A 14,113-nucleotide genomic window follows, 5' to 3' on the forward strand; every position below is an offset into this window, starting at 1 on the left:
CTACAGGTAGTGAGAAGAGTGTGCATCTCCCTGTAACCCCAGGGTTCACTGCGCCGCTGGCCTCCCTTTGCAATTTGTCTCTGGGACCTCTCTGCGTCACATCTATCGGGTGCTTCATTTCTGTCTCTCTCTGAAGGTACCATGTGTGGCCAAAGGGCCATGCCCCAACTGACTATGCCAAGTGGCGGACAGCTACGGTGCCGTACCGTGTGGAGTGGCAGCCGGACTTTGAGCCTTACGTTGTAGTGAGGCGTGACTGCCCCCAGTATGACCAGAGATTCGTAGGCTTTGGTTGGAACAAGGTGTCCCATATCATGGAGCTTGATGCCCAGGTGAGTGAGGAGCCAGTGGAACTTCCTGCGCCCAGACTCTGCTTTGTCCCTAGGGATCCCATACTGCTGCCTTGGGCAGGTGCCTTCTGGGTCCCTCCCAGCACAATGCTTCCTTTGAGCTAAGCTTTGCTGCCCCTGAGCAGGTGATCTGGCCCCCATGGGTGTGGTCAGAGCCCTGCTCTGTGCCTGCTTGCTGACCTCCTGCTTCTTCCCAGGAGTACGAGCTGCTGGTCCTGCCCAATGCCTTCATGATCCACATGCCTCACGCCCCCAGCTTTGACATCTCCAAGTTCCGCTTGAGCGCTGGCTACCGGGGCTGCTTGCAGACACTGCGGGAGGAGTTCCACCAGGACCTGTCGCGTAGGTATGGCGCCGCCGCACTCAAATACCTCACTGCCGAGAGGAGCCTGTGATGCCGAGGGACAGCATGGCGGTGGACTGAAGGGGGAAGGGGACAGACTCCTTCCTTCCTACATGGCTCACTGCCTGAAAGGGATCAAACCTGCAGCACAGTTTCCCCATCACAGGAACAGTAGCTCCCACTGGGGATGGAAAGAATCAAGAGAAAGGGGCTCTTAAACTGCTCCTAAGTGGCTGAGGGAGCAGAGCCTCAGGGCTGAGGGTTTCCTCACAGCAGCTGAAAGCCTCACCCAGAGACAGGACAATATTGCTAAACTCCCAGCAAGGGGGCTACCTGGAGCCTATTTCCCACTTCAAGGGCCATGGTGGGATTAGTCCCTATCATTCAGTTTCCAGAGCTTTGGCTAGTGTGAATGACCCAGTGATGGGGCTCCCATGCAGTCCCCTGGGGCACTTTCCAGAAAGCTTTACCTGATGTTCTGCAAGATGCTCCCTTGCTTGGTTTCATCAGCTCCTCCCCTTTGCACCCTCTGGGCTTTGCCTCCTTCAGAGCCCTGCAGTTATTGCTGTCAGGTGTAGCTTAGCCCTGCAAGAGAGGCTGAACTTAATTCCTTCTGATGAACCTCTTCTTCCCCTTCTCTCTCCTCCTCCCTCCCCCCCCCACCCCCCGTTGTGATTACTTGTCTGACCTCCTTCCCTGTGCCCAGATGGGACTGAAGCATCCCCATGTTTCCCCAAGGGGATGATGGCCTGTAGAATTGGTCTCCTAGGGCATGCCTACACTGCTGTGAAACGCACAGCTGCAACGGGGTGCAGGGCTATAAAATTGCAGTGTAGATGTTGGAGCTGAGGCTCTGTGACCCTTCCTGCTTGTTTGCAGGTGGCTGTATAGGCACACTTGTGCACAATCTTTTGCTGGCTGAGGGTCTGTACACAACAACACCTGCCAGCTAAGATCCCTGCATAGGCACTGCCTCTGGCCAGCCTATACCACTAACCTTCATGGCCATCTTCCCACAGAGGAGGGGAAGTCCTGTCCCTCTTCCCCACGCTGTCTGGACGGGATCTCAGGCTGCTGCTGCTTGGTGTCACATCTCCGGATTCTCCCGCATGTGGCTAGTGAGGGTTGGTGCTGCAGGTCTGAGGCCCTAGTCAGCTGCTGGGGCTAACAGCAGGTTTGGTTCTGGTCTGTGTCTTGGAGCTGAGCCAGTATTGGATGTATTGCCAAATGGTGGTGCCTGTTGTAATAAAACCATCCAGTCCCTGCCACTCTGGGAGTAGATAAAATTGTCCCCTGGTAGCCACCACCTGCTCAGAGAAACCTCTCTGAGGGTCACTTCCAAGTCTCAGAAGGAAAGAGCCTGAATCTCAGTAATACTGACATTGACAATCAGGGACACAGTTGACATTGTAGCTGGGTGCCATGGTCGGAGCCTGTGCTGGGAGCAGCTTCGGCCAGGTGCTTTTCCACAGTCGTCACACACTGGAGCACGGAGGCACAGTTGCTTTCCTCACTCTCTATTTAAGTTATTTAAGATGATTTCTCACAGGATGTAAATGATTAGGAGGGCCTGGGGTTTTTAGCCTCTCTCTTACTTCAGAACCATCAGCAAGGATCTTCAGGCCCATCATTGCTTGACTCTGTTCTTCACTTACTGGCATTAATCTGAACCGCAAGAGCCGCTACCGTGCTGGGAACTCTTTGTATGGAAAGGGCACAAGTGTCTCCGGTAACTTTTAATTAAAGCTTTTTTTAAATTCTTTTTCAAATCCTTGGGGAGCCATGTGGTTATTTTGTCACATTCGGTCTGATGCTGGGATTGGGGCAGGGCTTATAGGCAGGTAGGAAATGAGGGCAAGGTCACTTCCCCAGGAGAGAGGGTTGTGTGAGGAGCTGATACTGCATCACAAGCTTGTGGAGGGATGGCAACTACAGTGTGTACAGAATGGGGATTTAAAGGGTTGGGGACAGCAGTGACAACAAGCTGTAGACATGTCAGCTCCACTAAGCAAGAGAGAACTCCTCCCCTACCCAGAACTGGACTGTCTGGCATTTATTAACACCAGGAAGATCAGTTCATTGTCTACCAAAGTGTTGTGGTGGTGGGTGGCTCCTGTTATGCTTTGGCTGAGAGAGCACAACTGCTCTTTCAAAGTGACTGTACTATTATTAACAAGAGTTCCTTCTTCCTGGCATCCTCACAACAAAAGCTGAGACCAGCAGTAACCACCTGCCCATAGCAGCATGTGCCTAAACTTGAGCATAACTAAAATCAAGCTAATCTTGTTACCTAGCATCTGTGCTAGGAGAAATGGTGATCTAGCACATGTTAGCTAAGCCTACCTATACTTGACCACTTTTCTTAGGCCAGGTCTAGACTAGAAATTTTTGCTGGTATAATAAGGCCTGCTACAGGTGGGAGTGCTTTGGTGACATTTCTCTAGCCCCAGTCAAGATGCAGTTTTATCCTGGCTTAAAAACGATAGCTTATTTTGTTTGGGGAGGTGATTGAACTATACCTCCAGAAACACTTTTGCCAGTATAAGCTATGTCTACGTTAAGAGGGTTTGCCACTACGGCTGTACCAGGAAATCTTTTCTAGTACAGACCTGGCCTTAATCAAGTCAAGCCCTACGCTATGGCCACTGCTTTGAAAAAAGACTTAAGAGCCACTGATCCAAAGTAAAATTGGGCCGAGGCTGAGTCCCCAGCCCTCCTTCTGGGCATGTGATCTTGGGGGAACCGCTGACAAGTGCAGTGAACGTCCTGCACCATCGAAGCAGCCGGAGTTATGGCCTGTGTTTTCACCCCGAACACAAATGTAATGAACAAAACTGCAGCTTTGGGGCATAAGGGGGAGCGAATGACAGCAGAAATGAGTTCTGGCTGCAGAGGCTAGTGGCCCTTTTGTCGTGAGAAAATAGAGCTGTGTGACAAAGCTCCACTTTCAACCTCTACCTGAACGTGTTCATCCACTGATGGAAGTGAGGCCTGAGCTCTGTCTCACTTTCTTGGGAGCTGTTACAGAGGAAAGCTCTTCCAGGCCCAGGTACCCCGTGTAGTGATGGGAAATGCTTCCCTCACCAGGTAAACATGGCTACAGAGACAAGAGATTTTATTGTGTTTTATTTAGTAAAATGTTAAAATAAATAAATACAAATTGATCAGATGCTCTGTATCCCTCTCCCCCTCCCTCCCCTCACTTTAATTTGCTAAAATCTAAACACAGTTGTACCAAAACAAACCACAAGGGACTTGAAGGCTACAGAGAGAAGGCAGCAAAGAGACTGCAATTCACTATTAGCATCAGGCTAAAAAAAATAGAGATATTTAAAAAAACCAAACCAGCTCACGAGTCAGTATTATTCTCATTATGCAATTCTGTGAAAACAAAGTGGTGCCATTCAAAAAAGGGTATTTTACACCAAGGCCTGCAATGATATGGGATTCTCAGAAATGGGAGGGAACACGAGACGCTGGGGTTGTCTGGCACGAATGACAAATGAGACAGAGGTGAGGAGAGGTTGGATGGTATTTGGATATTAAGGTTCTTCATTCCTGTTCATGACTAAATATGTCACATATGGCTGTGGAAATCTAATTCAACAAAAGACAAAACCTGCTACTTTTCCTGGGAGTGCCCTGGAGCACCAAGGAAGTGCTGCTGCTCTTTTACATGCACTTGCACTGAAGGTGCTAGTTTCAAGTGTAACCACTCAATCCTGCTACAGGTATATGGGATGTTGAGGCCACTGCCTTATTACTGAAATGAAGGACCCCTCAAAAACAGCTGCTTTCCTGTTTCTTTATCTAGAACTCAGTGCTCAAATTATTATTAGCCTCTTTGATCTTTTCTCCTTCTACAGCGACTTGGAATTAGCTCACAGGTAGGTGTAACATAGCCAGGGGCTGAAGGCACAGGCAGGGAGTGTGGGATCTGTTACTAAAGAGCATTTCAAGAAAGTCAGGTGAGTGGGAGAGGGTAAGATGGCTCAGGTGACTGGAACTAAGATACGGCGTCTTTCACTTCTAGCTCAACGGCCTCAATATGAACCATGACAATTTTAAAGCTGGTCAGGGCCCATGGGTGAAATGAGTTACTGGGTCTCACTGCAGCTCCTAGTGGACCAATATCTACATCACCAAGTCCATCATGTCGTCATTGGCACTAATTTTGCCTTTCATTAGCATATGCAGCCAAGGTCAAGGATTGATTTGACCCCAGAAATAGTGTTTACACCTGGTCCCTGTCTGTAAAGAAGCGTGTTCAAACATGATGTTAATCCCTCAGCCATGGTGCTCCTTCATAACCCACTGTACTACTTAGCTTGGCCTAGTCCTTTTCCAAAGGGCTGGATTCTCTGCCTGTGTCCTCCACTGCAGTCACTGTACAACTAGAGCTCAGCCACTCCTTCCTTTCACACCAGGGCTAAACCCCTCACCATCAACAATGACAGGTTTAATTTATTACTTTAATTTTTGCAGTGAGATTAACTATCCTGTGTGAGGTATCTCACTGTAAAATCTTAAGTGGAGACAAGGCACTTGTAGCATTTATGGTGAGGTAAACTAGGGGAGATCAACCCTATACTCCCACCCGTAACTGACTCTGCCTAGGTTACCTCCCTGTAAAACTACGGGTGCCTTGTCTTCCCTAGTTTTTTCCAGCATGACAACACACACATATTAGGTAGCCCATGGTAAAAACATTTTTTTGTCAGTGAAGCTATAGCCTGAATGTGGGAGCTCAGAGCAGAATCTCCAGTAGTGTATGACTGGATGGGGCTGGTGGGTTCCGGCTGGGAAGCTGGCATTGTTCTTAGGAGATTATTTTTAAATTGCCCTAAGGAGCCCTGGCTGCCTGTCATGGGTGGTACAGGGAGTGACCCAGATGCAAAGTAAATTTTGAAAGGGAAAGGTCCATGTTAAATTCTGCTCCAAGCCTGAGAGTCAGTCAACTACTTTCAACACCATTATAATTAAAATGAGGAAACATGTTTCAGAATTACAGACTAGCAAGCAATAACATGCAGACTTCTGCTCTGTTCATCTATTACTGTTATATACCCATTCACTCAGTGTTGTCAGTTCCTGGTGACCAAAGAATGAGAAAAACACTTGGCCCTTATACAGCAAGTGTAGAATTACCACCCCTATTACTATTTAATAGAGAGGGAAACTGAGGCATGGAGGGTTTTTTTTTTCCCCCCCCAAAAGTGGCAGCTGATTTTTTTGGGTGCCCAACTTGAGACACCTTCATTTTGATTTTCAGAGGTACTGAGCCCAGGCAGCTTCACTTGCTTTAACTGGAAGTGTGGGTGCTCAGTACAGTACTTCAGAAAAATCTGGCCCTTGCTCTTACACTAGCTACCCAAAAATCAGAGGCAACTGTTGAAAAATTTCCCCTGGAGACTTACCCAAGGCCACCCAATAAACACGTAGCAGAGCTGGGATTATAACTCGGGAGTTACTCGGTCCTAGCCTTCTGCTCAATCCACTGCGCATCTCTGCTTGCTTAGTGAAAGTAGAATCTCTCTCTTTTCTGGCTCAGAGGCACCAGCCAATTCTTCATTTTTTCCAGCAACACGGCTAAAGGAAGCTTTCTGAATACCAGAGAACAAAGGAGTAGGAAGTGGCTGAGTTTATGCTGCCTGCATTGTAAATAAGTAAATAAAAGTAATTTTAAAAACCGAACGTGGTAAAAACACTGCTAAAATGACAGGAGACTGGCATCAACATAACAACCTGGACCAGTTAGCAGCCTTTTCTTGCCCTTTGTCCACTTAGACAGTGAGCGCTTCTGGGCAGGGGGTCTTTGTTTCTGAAGCACCGCCACACATTTGGGCATTACAGAACTAGTAAAAATAGTAACAATGGAGCAATTGTTCCCTTACCTGTGCACTGAATTTGTGTGAGCAGTATCCCCAGTCTGGTACCAATGCACGGCTTCTTAATTTACATCGATGCTCCAAGAGATTCTGGCAGTGGGCCCACCCCCTTGCTGCTGCTTCGCAAGACACTTGCCTTTTGTCTTTTGAAGCGCTTGCCTAAATTAGGGAAATTCCTCTTTTGGAAAAAGAATCAAACCAAGTCACAGGAGAGGTCAAGATAGGAAAAGAGAGTACCTGTCCCTCTGGGTCCTAGGGCCAGCCCCTTTACCTTCAACCCTCTAACTGCAGCACTGCTCCTCAGGGATATTTTCTATGCTTTTCTTTTACCTTCCCCCACCCCTGTGTCATTTCTCCTTTCCCTCCCATCTATTCTCCCTTTTCTCTTCCTACCCTAGCTCTTCCCCTCTGTTCCTCCCCTTACTCTCTGCACCACACATGGACTCTCAGGCCTTTACATGCCCCTGCTCTGAGAAAAAGGCTCCCTTTTGTTTCCCCCGTGCCCATCCAGTGTTCCCCTCCAGAACAGGGAGGTGAGGAGAAACACAGATGCTGGTCGAGGCAGGTCAGTAGCTCCTGTACGTGGTGGCAGTATGGCTGAGCATATGTGTCTTTAGGCTTATCATTCGCTGCACTGCCCAGAATCATAGGCTGTGTTTACACTAGCATTTTTTCCTCTAAAAATATCCTACTGTTGCTACCACTGCTCCAACCTTCACCCATGAGAGCACTAGCGTAGACCAGCTGCCTGTCATTTAACCCTAGCAGTGTAGGTTCAGGCAACATAGCAGCTGGAAAACCAGAGGGTCATCAGAACCTTGCCTACAATAGAGCTCCTGCTGTTGCTGCCTTTAGTGGAACTTCAATGCTGGGGAAACATAGGGAAAAAGGCTTGTTGTTTTAGTGATCTATTAATACCATGCACACCAATGCAATGTATAAATAATTATACTTTATTGTGTAAGTTCCAAATATGTGCTCATATATGCTCATCCTGGACACAAAAAATACAGACAGTCCTTGTCCCAGTCTACAAGATGAAATGGGAAAGATGGGATGCACTGGGTAGCCCACAGGAGGGAATGCCAGAGAAGGATTTATGAAGTATCACATCCCTTCTTGTGGACGTTATCGAAGTAAACCTTTATATGAGGGATCTGAATGAAAAGAGGGTGGAAGCTTGGAGATCTACAGGAGCAGGAGCTCCAGAGCTAATTCCTTGGGCACTTCCTGTTCTACATCTGATGACCAACAGCATGGATCTGAGGCAACATGCTGCAGCTGCTCAGCCAAGGTGCATTTAGAGATTTAGCTTTCTGTTGGAGAGGCCTTAGGAGCCGTTGTGTCTTCTATATAGAGAAGACTGCAGAGCCCACTTCTGGCTGGTGATACAGCTTGTGAATGGCCTTGGGTGCAGCAGTTTGCTGATCAAGTGAGCCCAGGAGTCCTTGATAATGCCAAGCAAGTCAGGTGCAGGGGAAAACATTTATCCTTTCTCTTTGGGTTGAAAAAGCCATCTATGCAAATCCTCTTCTGTACAGAAAAATCCAGGAGGAAGCAGTCTTGGGAGTAAGTTTTCTGTGACAACCTGGCAAGCCTGAACTTGCCTTAAATCCTCAGTGTTCAAGAAGCCCTTAAAGCCTGATTACCAGACTATAATTGCTATTGCCAGCAGGACAAGGGGAGGGGAAGAAGGGACTGAGGGAGCTTTATAGTGGATGTGGCTTGGGCATCCCTCTTTTGGTGGGAAGAAAGTAGTACGATTACTGGAGAAGCTCATAAGGGTGGGGGAGCAGTAGAGCTCATCGTGGCTGGGCTGCTGAGGGAGTATTTAGCATGTTCCCCTCATGGATGTGTGAAGAGGCGGGAGGGAGAGCCAAGAGGCTGGTGGTAAAATTATTTATGGTGCAGGAACACCTTGGAACCGCTGCTATTGAGGCTCTTCTTGCTATGGTGGCGCATGAAGAGGCTCTAACTGTAGCTCAGGCATGCTGGACTTCTTAGTAGACCACATGTAGTGCCAATGATTGAGTCTCATCAAACTAGCCCTGGTCTGGGTCCTGGAAGGTGGCCAAAGGAGAGTTGGGCCCACTGCTCACCTCAGACCCCATATCAGCCAAAATTCTTGTCTGTGCCCTGAGCGGGAATGGGGATAGAGCTGAAGTGCCTGGGGCAGGTGCAACAAAACATCCTACCCTATGCCTGGTCACGTCATCACTACTCTTCTGTGCTTTGAGAAGGCTGGACCAGGGAAGCCTCCAGCAAAAACAGTTTAGGTTTTGACATCTGAATATTCCATTTTTAAAAAATAGGTTTAATTTTCACACTGTATTAAGCTGGTGCTGAGAGAGCAAATCAAACATGGTTCAGCCTTGCTAGGGGGTACACCTGCAGTGCAAATTCATTGACGATGTTTTGCTACATCTGTATTATAAGGACACCTTCATTTATTCCACATACCTCAGGCAGCCACAAGAGGAGGATTTCACTCTGGGCTTTGTGAATGCTGGCCAGGCTTGGAGTACAAGGGATGGGCCTCGGACAGTCCCTGGAAGACGCTGATCTGAAGTTGAGGAGGTCAGGATTAATGTTCACATCTCCAGACAGCTTGGATATGGATTTGCTTTCTGAAGCCTTGTCATACTGTCAATAAAATACATCACTGACTTCCTGTCAACAACTAATCTAACAGATCTGCCCACAAAATCTCCACAACCATGTAACTCTAGGTAGGCAGATGTAAATTATCATCATTACCAATAGAGTCATGTTTGCAACTAAGAGCGAATAAGATTCTTGTGTTGCTCATGTAACAGATCCTGTTAACCAGGATTCCCTAGGTGCAAAGCATTTTATCCTACCACTGATAATTACCTGTCAGTGATGCACTCACAGAACCATTAAGTCTCCTACACTGTCCACCAATAAACCATACCGGTACTACTTTGTGATTGTCTGTTTTGTACAGCACTGAGCACACTGCTGGCTCTAAACAAATAACAACTCATCATCATACTAAGTATTCTGTCAAGGCTACGTGATATCCCACAAATGCACCTTCCAGACATTTTAAGAACAGATTGCAAGGATAAGGGAAAAGCTGTTTCTAAAATTCACTTGTTCTTTTTCTGAGCAGGGAGAGAGGCAGCATGACTTAGTGAACTGAGCATTGGGCTGGGAGCCGGAGATGCATCTGATACCGACTCCTTTTGTGGCCTCACTTTAGCTCCCTGCCTCAGTTTCCCCATCTTTAAAATGGGAATAAGAAGTCACCTACTCCTGGCAGTGATATAAGGATTAGCTAAATGTCCATATGCTGCTTAGGAAATACAAAATACTAAGTATTATTATATGTAGCTTTCCATATGGCCTCAGTTCAGAGAAATTTAGAATTGGAGAGGTTTCAGCACCATCAGACCATACCAAATATGAGAGGAAAGAAAAGGCAGCAGATAGTAATGCAAGCTAAAAGCTAACTACCAAACAGTGGTAATTTCTGCATTGTTTGGGACTCCTTTGAGCAGCTGAATATAGATATATATATATTATTTTCTATTTAGTAAATGTCAATTCCCTCAGTGCCCAATGTTTCCAGCTGGACAGCAGTGGCTCCTGTTTACTTAATGTCTGTGCAGCAGCAGCATTGCTAATGTCAGCACAGCTCTTGGAATGGTACTTGCCTATTAACTGATGTTGCTGCAGAGCCAATAGGGGAAGCATACCAAAAAGGATCAGAGAGAAGGAAACAATCTACCAGAGACAAAAACTCTAACCTAAGACCATTTCTCTGCCAGGTCATAGTGGAATTGACGGTAAGCTTTTGTAGTCTGGAGAATTTTTTCTAACAAAAACTTTAACATGGGTAGAAATTAGACTTAAGTAAATTGACGCATCTCTTCAGAGCCTAGAGACAAGCAGACACCCTCAGAAAGGGACAGTGGGTGTGTTCACAGGGATGGAATGAAAAGGGCAAGGTATTAACAGCTCCTGGGTGCTGCACTGCCTTTCAAAACAAGTAAGACCAACACTGAATTCCAACCTCAGCCCCTTCCAGTAACAGGCGGAGGAGAAATCAAACCAGTTTTCAGCCTTCAAATGCATTGTGACCCCCAATGGCACATTGCTCCAAACAGGACTGTGAAAATAACACTGGGGGAATCACAGGAACATGGGAATTGCCATGCCAGGTCGGACTGGGGGTCCATCTAATCCAGTAGCCTGTCTCTGACATAGTATCTTCAGAGAGAGGTGCAAGAAACCTCTCTGTAGTGGCTGGCTTATGCCCTAAAGCAAGAGGGCTTATATCCCTAGTTTATTTTCTCTCATTATCCTTATAAATATTGGATCCTTTAAAAATTCTACTAAGCAATTGGCTCCAATGATACCTTGTGGCAATGAGTTACACAGGTTAATTGTGTGTTGTTACAAACAAACTATTTCCTTTGATCAGTTTTAAATTTGTTTCAAGGCCTGCGTTCCTGCTTTGCCACTCCTGCTAACTGTCTTTGCTGCTTAGCTGGCTTCAGAACAGAACAAAGACATTTGAAGATAAAGTCTAGTTTATCATAGGGTAAGCTGAGAAGAGCACACAAGAATTCCTCCTCCAAATCTACTGACAAATGTAAGAACTGAGGATCAACTCCTGGGCTCAGAGCTGAAAAAAGTGTGTGTTCACATCACTGGAGAAGGGGAAGTGTCCTTGAGGAACAAAGTCCTAGTGAAAACAGACACTAAAGGAGAGTGAAGGAAACAGCGCCAAGAATCTTCAAGAAGCATATGCAGCTGTGGCTGCAGTGAGATTCTCAGGCTATGTCAAGGTCAGGGTATTCACTCTGCTTTGCCCAGAACATAGTAGGCAAAATGCAAAGCTTTGCCACCACCAGAGCAGGTCTACCTGGTTATTGAAACACATGCACCACTCACCACCACACAAGGAGCTCTGCCTGAGTCCCTCTGCATAGTGTGCCAAACATTGCTCCCACTGAAGCCAGAGGGAGTTTGGCCCAATGTATTCATATGCATTAGCAGAACTGATAGCCACTGCATATCCAGCACTCTTAACTGACACAAACAATCCCTGTAACAATGGAACTCACAAGATATGCTCTGCTACCCCCAGTCACACTAGAATATGAAAGAGATGGAATTCTGAAATAAGGTGATATGACAAAAGGAGATTTCAGGTGTAACAAATCCACTGTCTTTCATCCCAATTAATTCTACACCTGTGCTCTAATCAGTCCATATTTAAATATTACAAAAGCATAAAGGCTTTAACAATCAAGCTGCCAGTGCTCTTTTCTGGGCTACTAACACACAAAAGAATGGGGACATGTGATAAAAGGAGAGACAACACAGAGAGTTCCTCCTGATGGAGAGTGAGTTGCAGCACTTAGAATTCAGCCAGTGGCATGTATGATATAACCTACGGAAACCTGCCCCAGGGGATTTTAAAACACAAACACAGCAGAATGTCATCATAATAGGCAAAGTCTGTGTCAAAAAATTCTAAGCACACAGCATTTTCTCCAGTTCTGACACCTTTTTAATAGAAATCACTTGTTTAGGAAACAAATAGCACTTTTATAATTTTTACAATGTTTCTTACCTTGATCTTATTTTAAGTAACACTAGGAAGACCTCAATATCTTTTATTTTCCTTTTTAATTTAAAAAAAGTTGTTTTTTCCCCAGATACAAAGATTTTGCCCTTGCATAAAAAAACAGTGCCCAAAACGATGACACAAGGACTCACAAAGACTCACTGTATCTCACTGACACTATTACTTCTAATCTATACCATGCAAGGTCCCATCTACCTCTTTAATTAGACTGTCAGCCTGAATAACAGCTTTTCTATTCCTTATTTATTTTTCGTTACCAAAAGAAAGAGAGGAAATGAAAGAAAAGGACATTTCTCTGTTCAGTTCACACATCTGGGTCATGTGCTGCTTTGTTCAGGATATTTTTGTTGTTTTATAAATATAGAAAAGGGTTGGAACCTCGTTTTCAAGTAAAGTCATTGATGCACATTTTCCCTTGAGACACCCCTTTCAATGCTTCAACTCAACCATTTTGGTCCCCTCTTCTCCCTCTCCCAACAAAGGCTTCCTGGATCAACTTGAAGATCCAAACCAATCCAATTCTCCAATGCATTTCATTTGTCTAGTGTTAAGAAACAGGGTTAACCCAAAGCTGCCAGGACAGAAAATCCCCAGCCTGCACATGTGCTCGTTACTCAGTGAAAAATCCATCCCCATTTTGTTTTGTACATCTCCTGTCTAAACAATAGTAAATACTGCTTATTTGATAGACTTGTCCCCTCTGGGCACTGGGATTTGTTAATTTATACTTCTGTTTTTTGGTTTAATAGTACTGAGAGTTTAGAAACAGGAAAAGCCCACAGGCTCTTTGGACTTATTTTTTCCCTAGCTAAACAAACTGTTCTGCAAATAAGGATTTGAAACCTGCTCTCCTCCCTCATCCCTGCTCCTCACCCCAAACAAAAATAAAACAAACCTATAGTGGCTGTGGAGGCTGCTGCAGGCACACACTGGTGTAAAATATAGAGAGAGTAAATATATTATTTCACTTGGCATGGTGCTGGCAAAGAACCCCCAGCTGGCACTATTCATGTAACATGATCCAAACTTTGCATGTACACACAGAATAAGAAGGATCAATTGGCAAACTCCGGTGCCGCCTGGCACAAGCATCTTCACGCTCTCTCTGGAACCAAAGAACTAAAGAATTCTGCACTTTCCAGAAGAAATCCGGTTTTGCTTTTCTAGAGTTTCATTATTTTGCTGCTCCTCCTCGCCGCCACCTCCCTCGGCTCCTTCTTACTCCACTGTGTTATTTAGTCTCATCGCCTTTGTTACAGTTCACCATGCAGCCCTGGGAAGGGGCTGGGGCTGGGGCTGGGGTGGAGGCGGCAGCATTAGCACTGTTAGTTGAGTCCATGCCATTGGAGATGGCTACTGAATTGACCTCAGAGTTTATGGATTTTGAAAGGTCAATGCCTTGGATGAGGCGGACCAGCTGTTTTACCTTCTCCAAGGAGCTGTGCATCTCCTTCTGTTTTGCCAGGATGGTATTCTTCATTTCCATACATTTCTGCAGCAAATTAGAACAACAAAAAGCTCAACCATTACACCCATAAGGAAAATTAGCAGAATGGAAGAGGGTAAGGAAAGGAATTTGGATGTTCATCAACCCAGGTATAGGCATCTAGCAAGGAGGAGAGTTCCAGAAATGGCTGCACCTGGAAGTTCACTGTCCCAGCTTGGAGGAAGACAAACCTCAAAGCTGCACACACAAATTAATTAATATTTACAGACAGATAAGTTAAATTGCCAGAGCTACCACCTGCTCTGCCCCCATTGATGTCATTTCCCTTACAGATTAGGAAATCACCAGAGATGCCTCCATCCTATTGTGTTTCTTCTGGAGGAAAATATGGGATTAATGTCCAGCTGAAATTAGCAAGTTTTGATTATTTTCTATTAGTATTGCATTTCTGAAATTCCTCCA

At 45.8% G+C, this 14,113-nt stretch overlaps 2 protein-coding genes across 36 annotated transcripts in view; one reads left to right on the top strand and one right to left on the bottom strand.

The window, feature by feature from the left end:
• LARGE2 (LARGE xylosyl- and glucuronyltransferase 2) overlaps positions 1-9,522 on the top strand; it is a 60,992-nt gene extending 51,470 nt beyond the window's left edge. For 14 of the 22 annotated variants that reach the window (XM_065592831.1, XM_065592827.1, XM_065592830.1 and 11 more), the window contains 3 exons: positions 137-332; positions 548-696; positions 9,047-9,522. In XM_065592831.1, coding sequence (XP_065448903.1) covers positions 137-332; positions 548-696; positions 9,047-9,143 — 442 coding nt within the window. In that variant the 3' untranslated portion in view covers positions 9,144-9,522. Of the gene's footprint in view, positions 1-136; positions 333-547; positions 2,463-9,046 lie in introns of those variants that run through there. The other 8 variants (XM_008162482.4, XM_065592829.1, XM_065592824.1 and 5 more) reach the window with 2 other exon arrangements.
• The window catches only part of PHF21A (PHD finger protein 21A), a 280,949-nt gene continuing 272,740 nt past the window's right edge, over positions 5,905-14,113 (bottom strand). For all 14 annotated transcript variants that reach the window (XM_065592842.1, XM_024100578.3, XM_065592847.1 and 11 more), the window contains one exon: positions 5,905-13,696. In XM_065592842.1, the coding sequence (XP_065448914.1) occupies positions 13,436-13,696 (261 nt within the window). In that variant the 3' untranslated portion in view covers positions 5,905-13,435. The remainder of the gene's footprint in view (positions 13,697-14,113) is intronic.

Source organism: Chrysemys picta, chromosome 4 (genome assembly GCF_011386835.1).
Source record: "Chrysemys picta bellii isolate R12L10 chromosome 4, ASM1138683v2, whole genome shotgun sequence".
In the NCBI taxonomy this organism is placed as follows: Eukaryota; Metazoa; Chordata; order Testudines; family Emydidae; genus Chrysemys; species Chrysemys picta.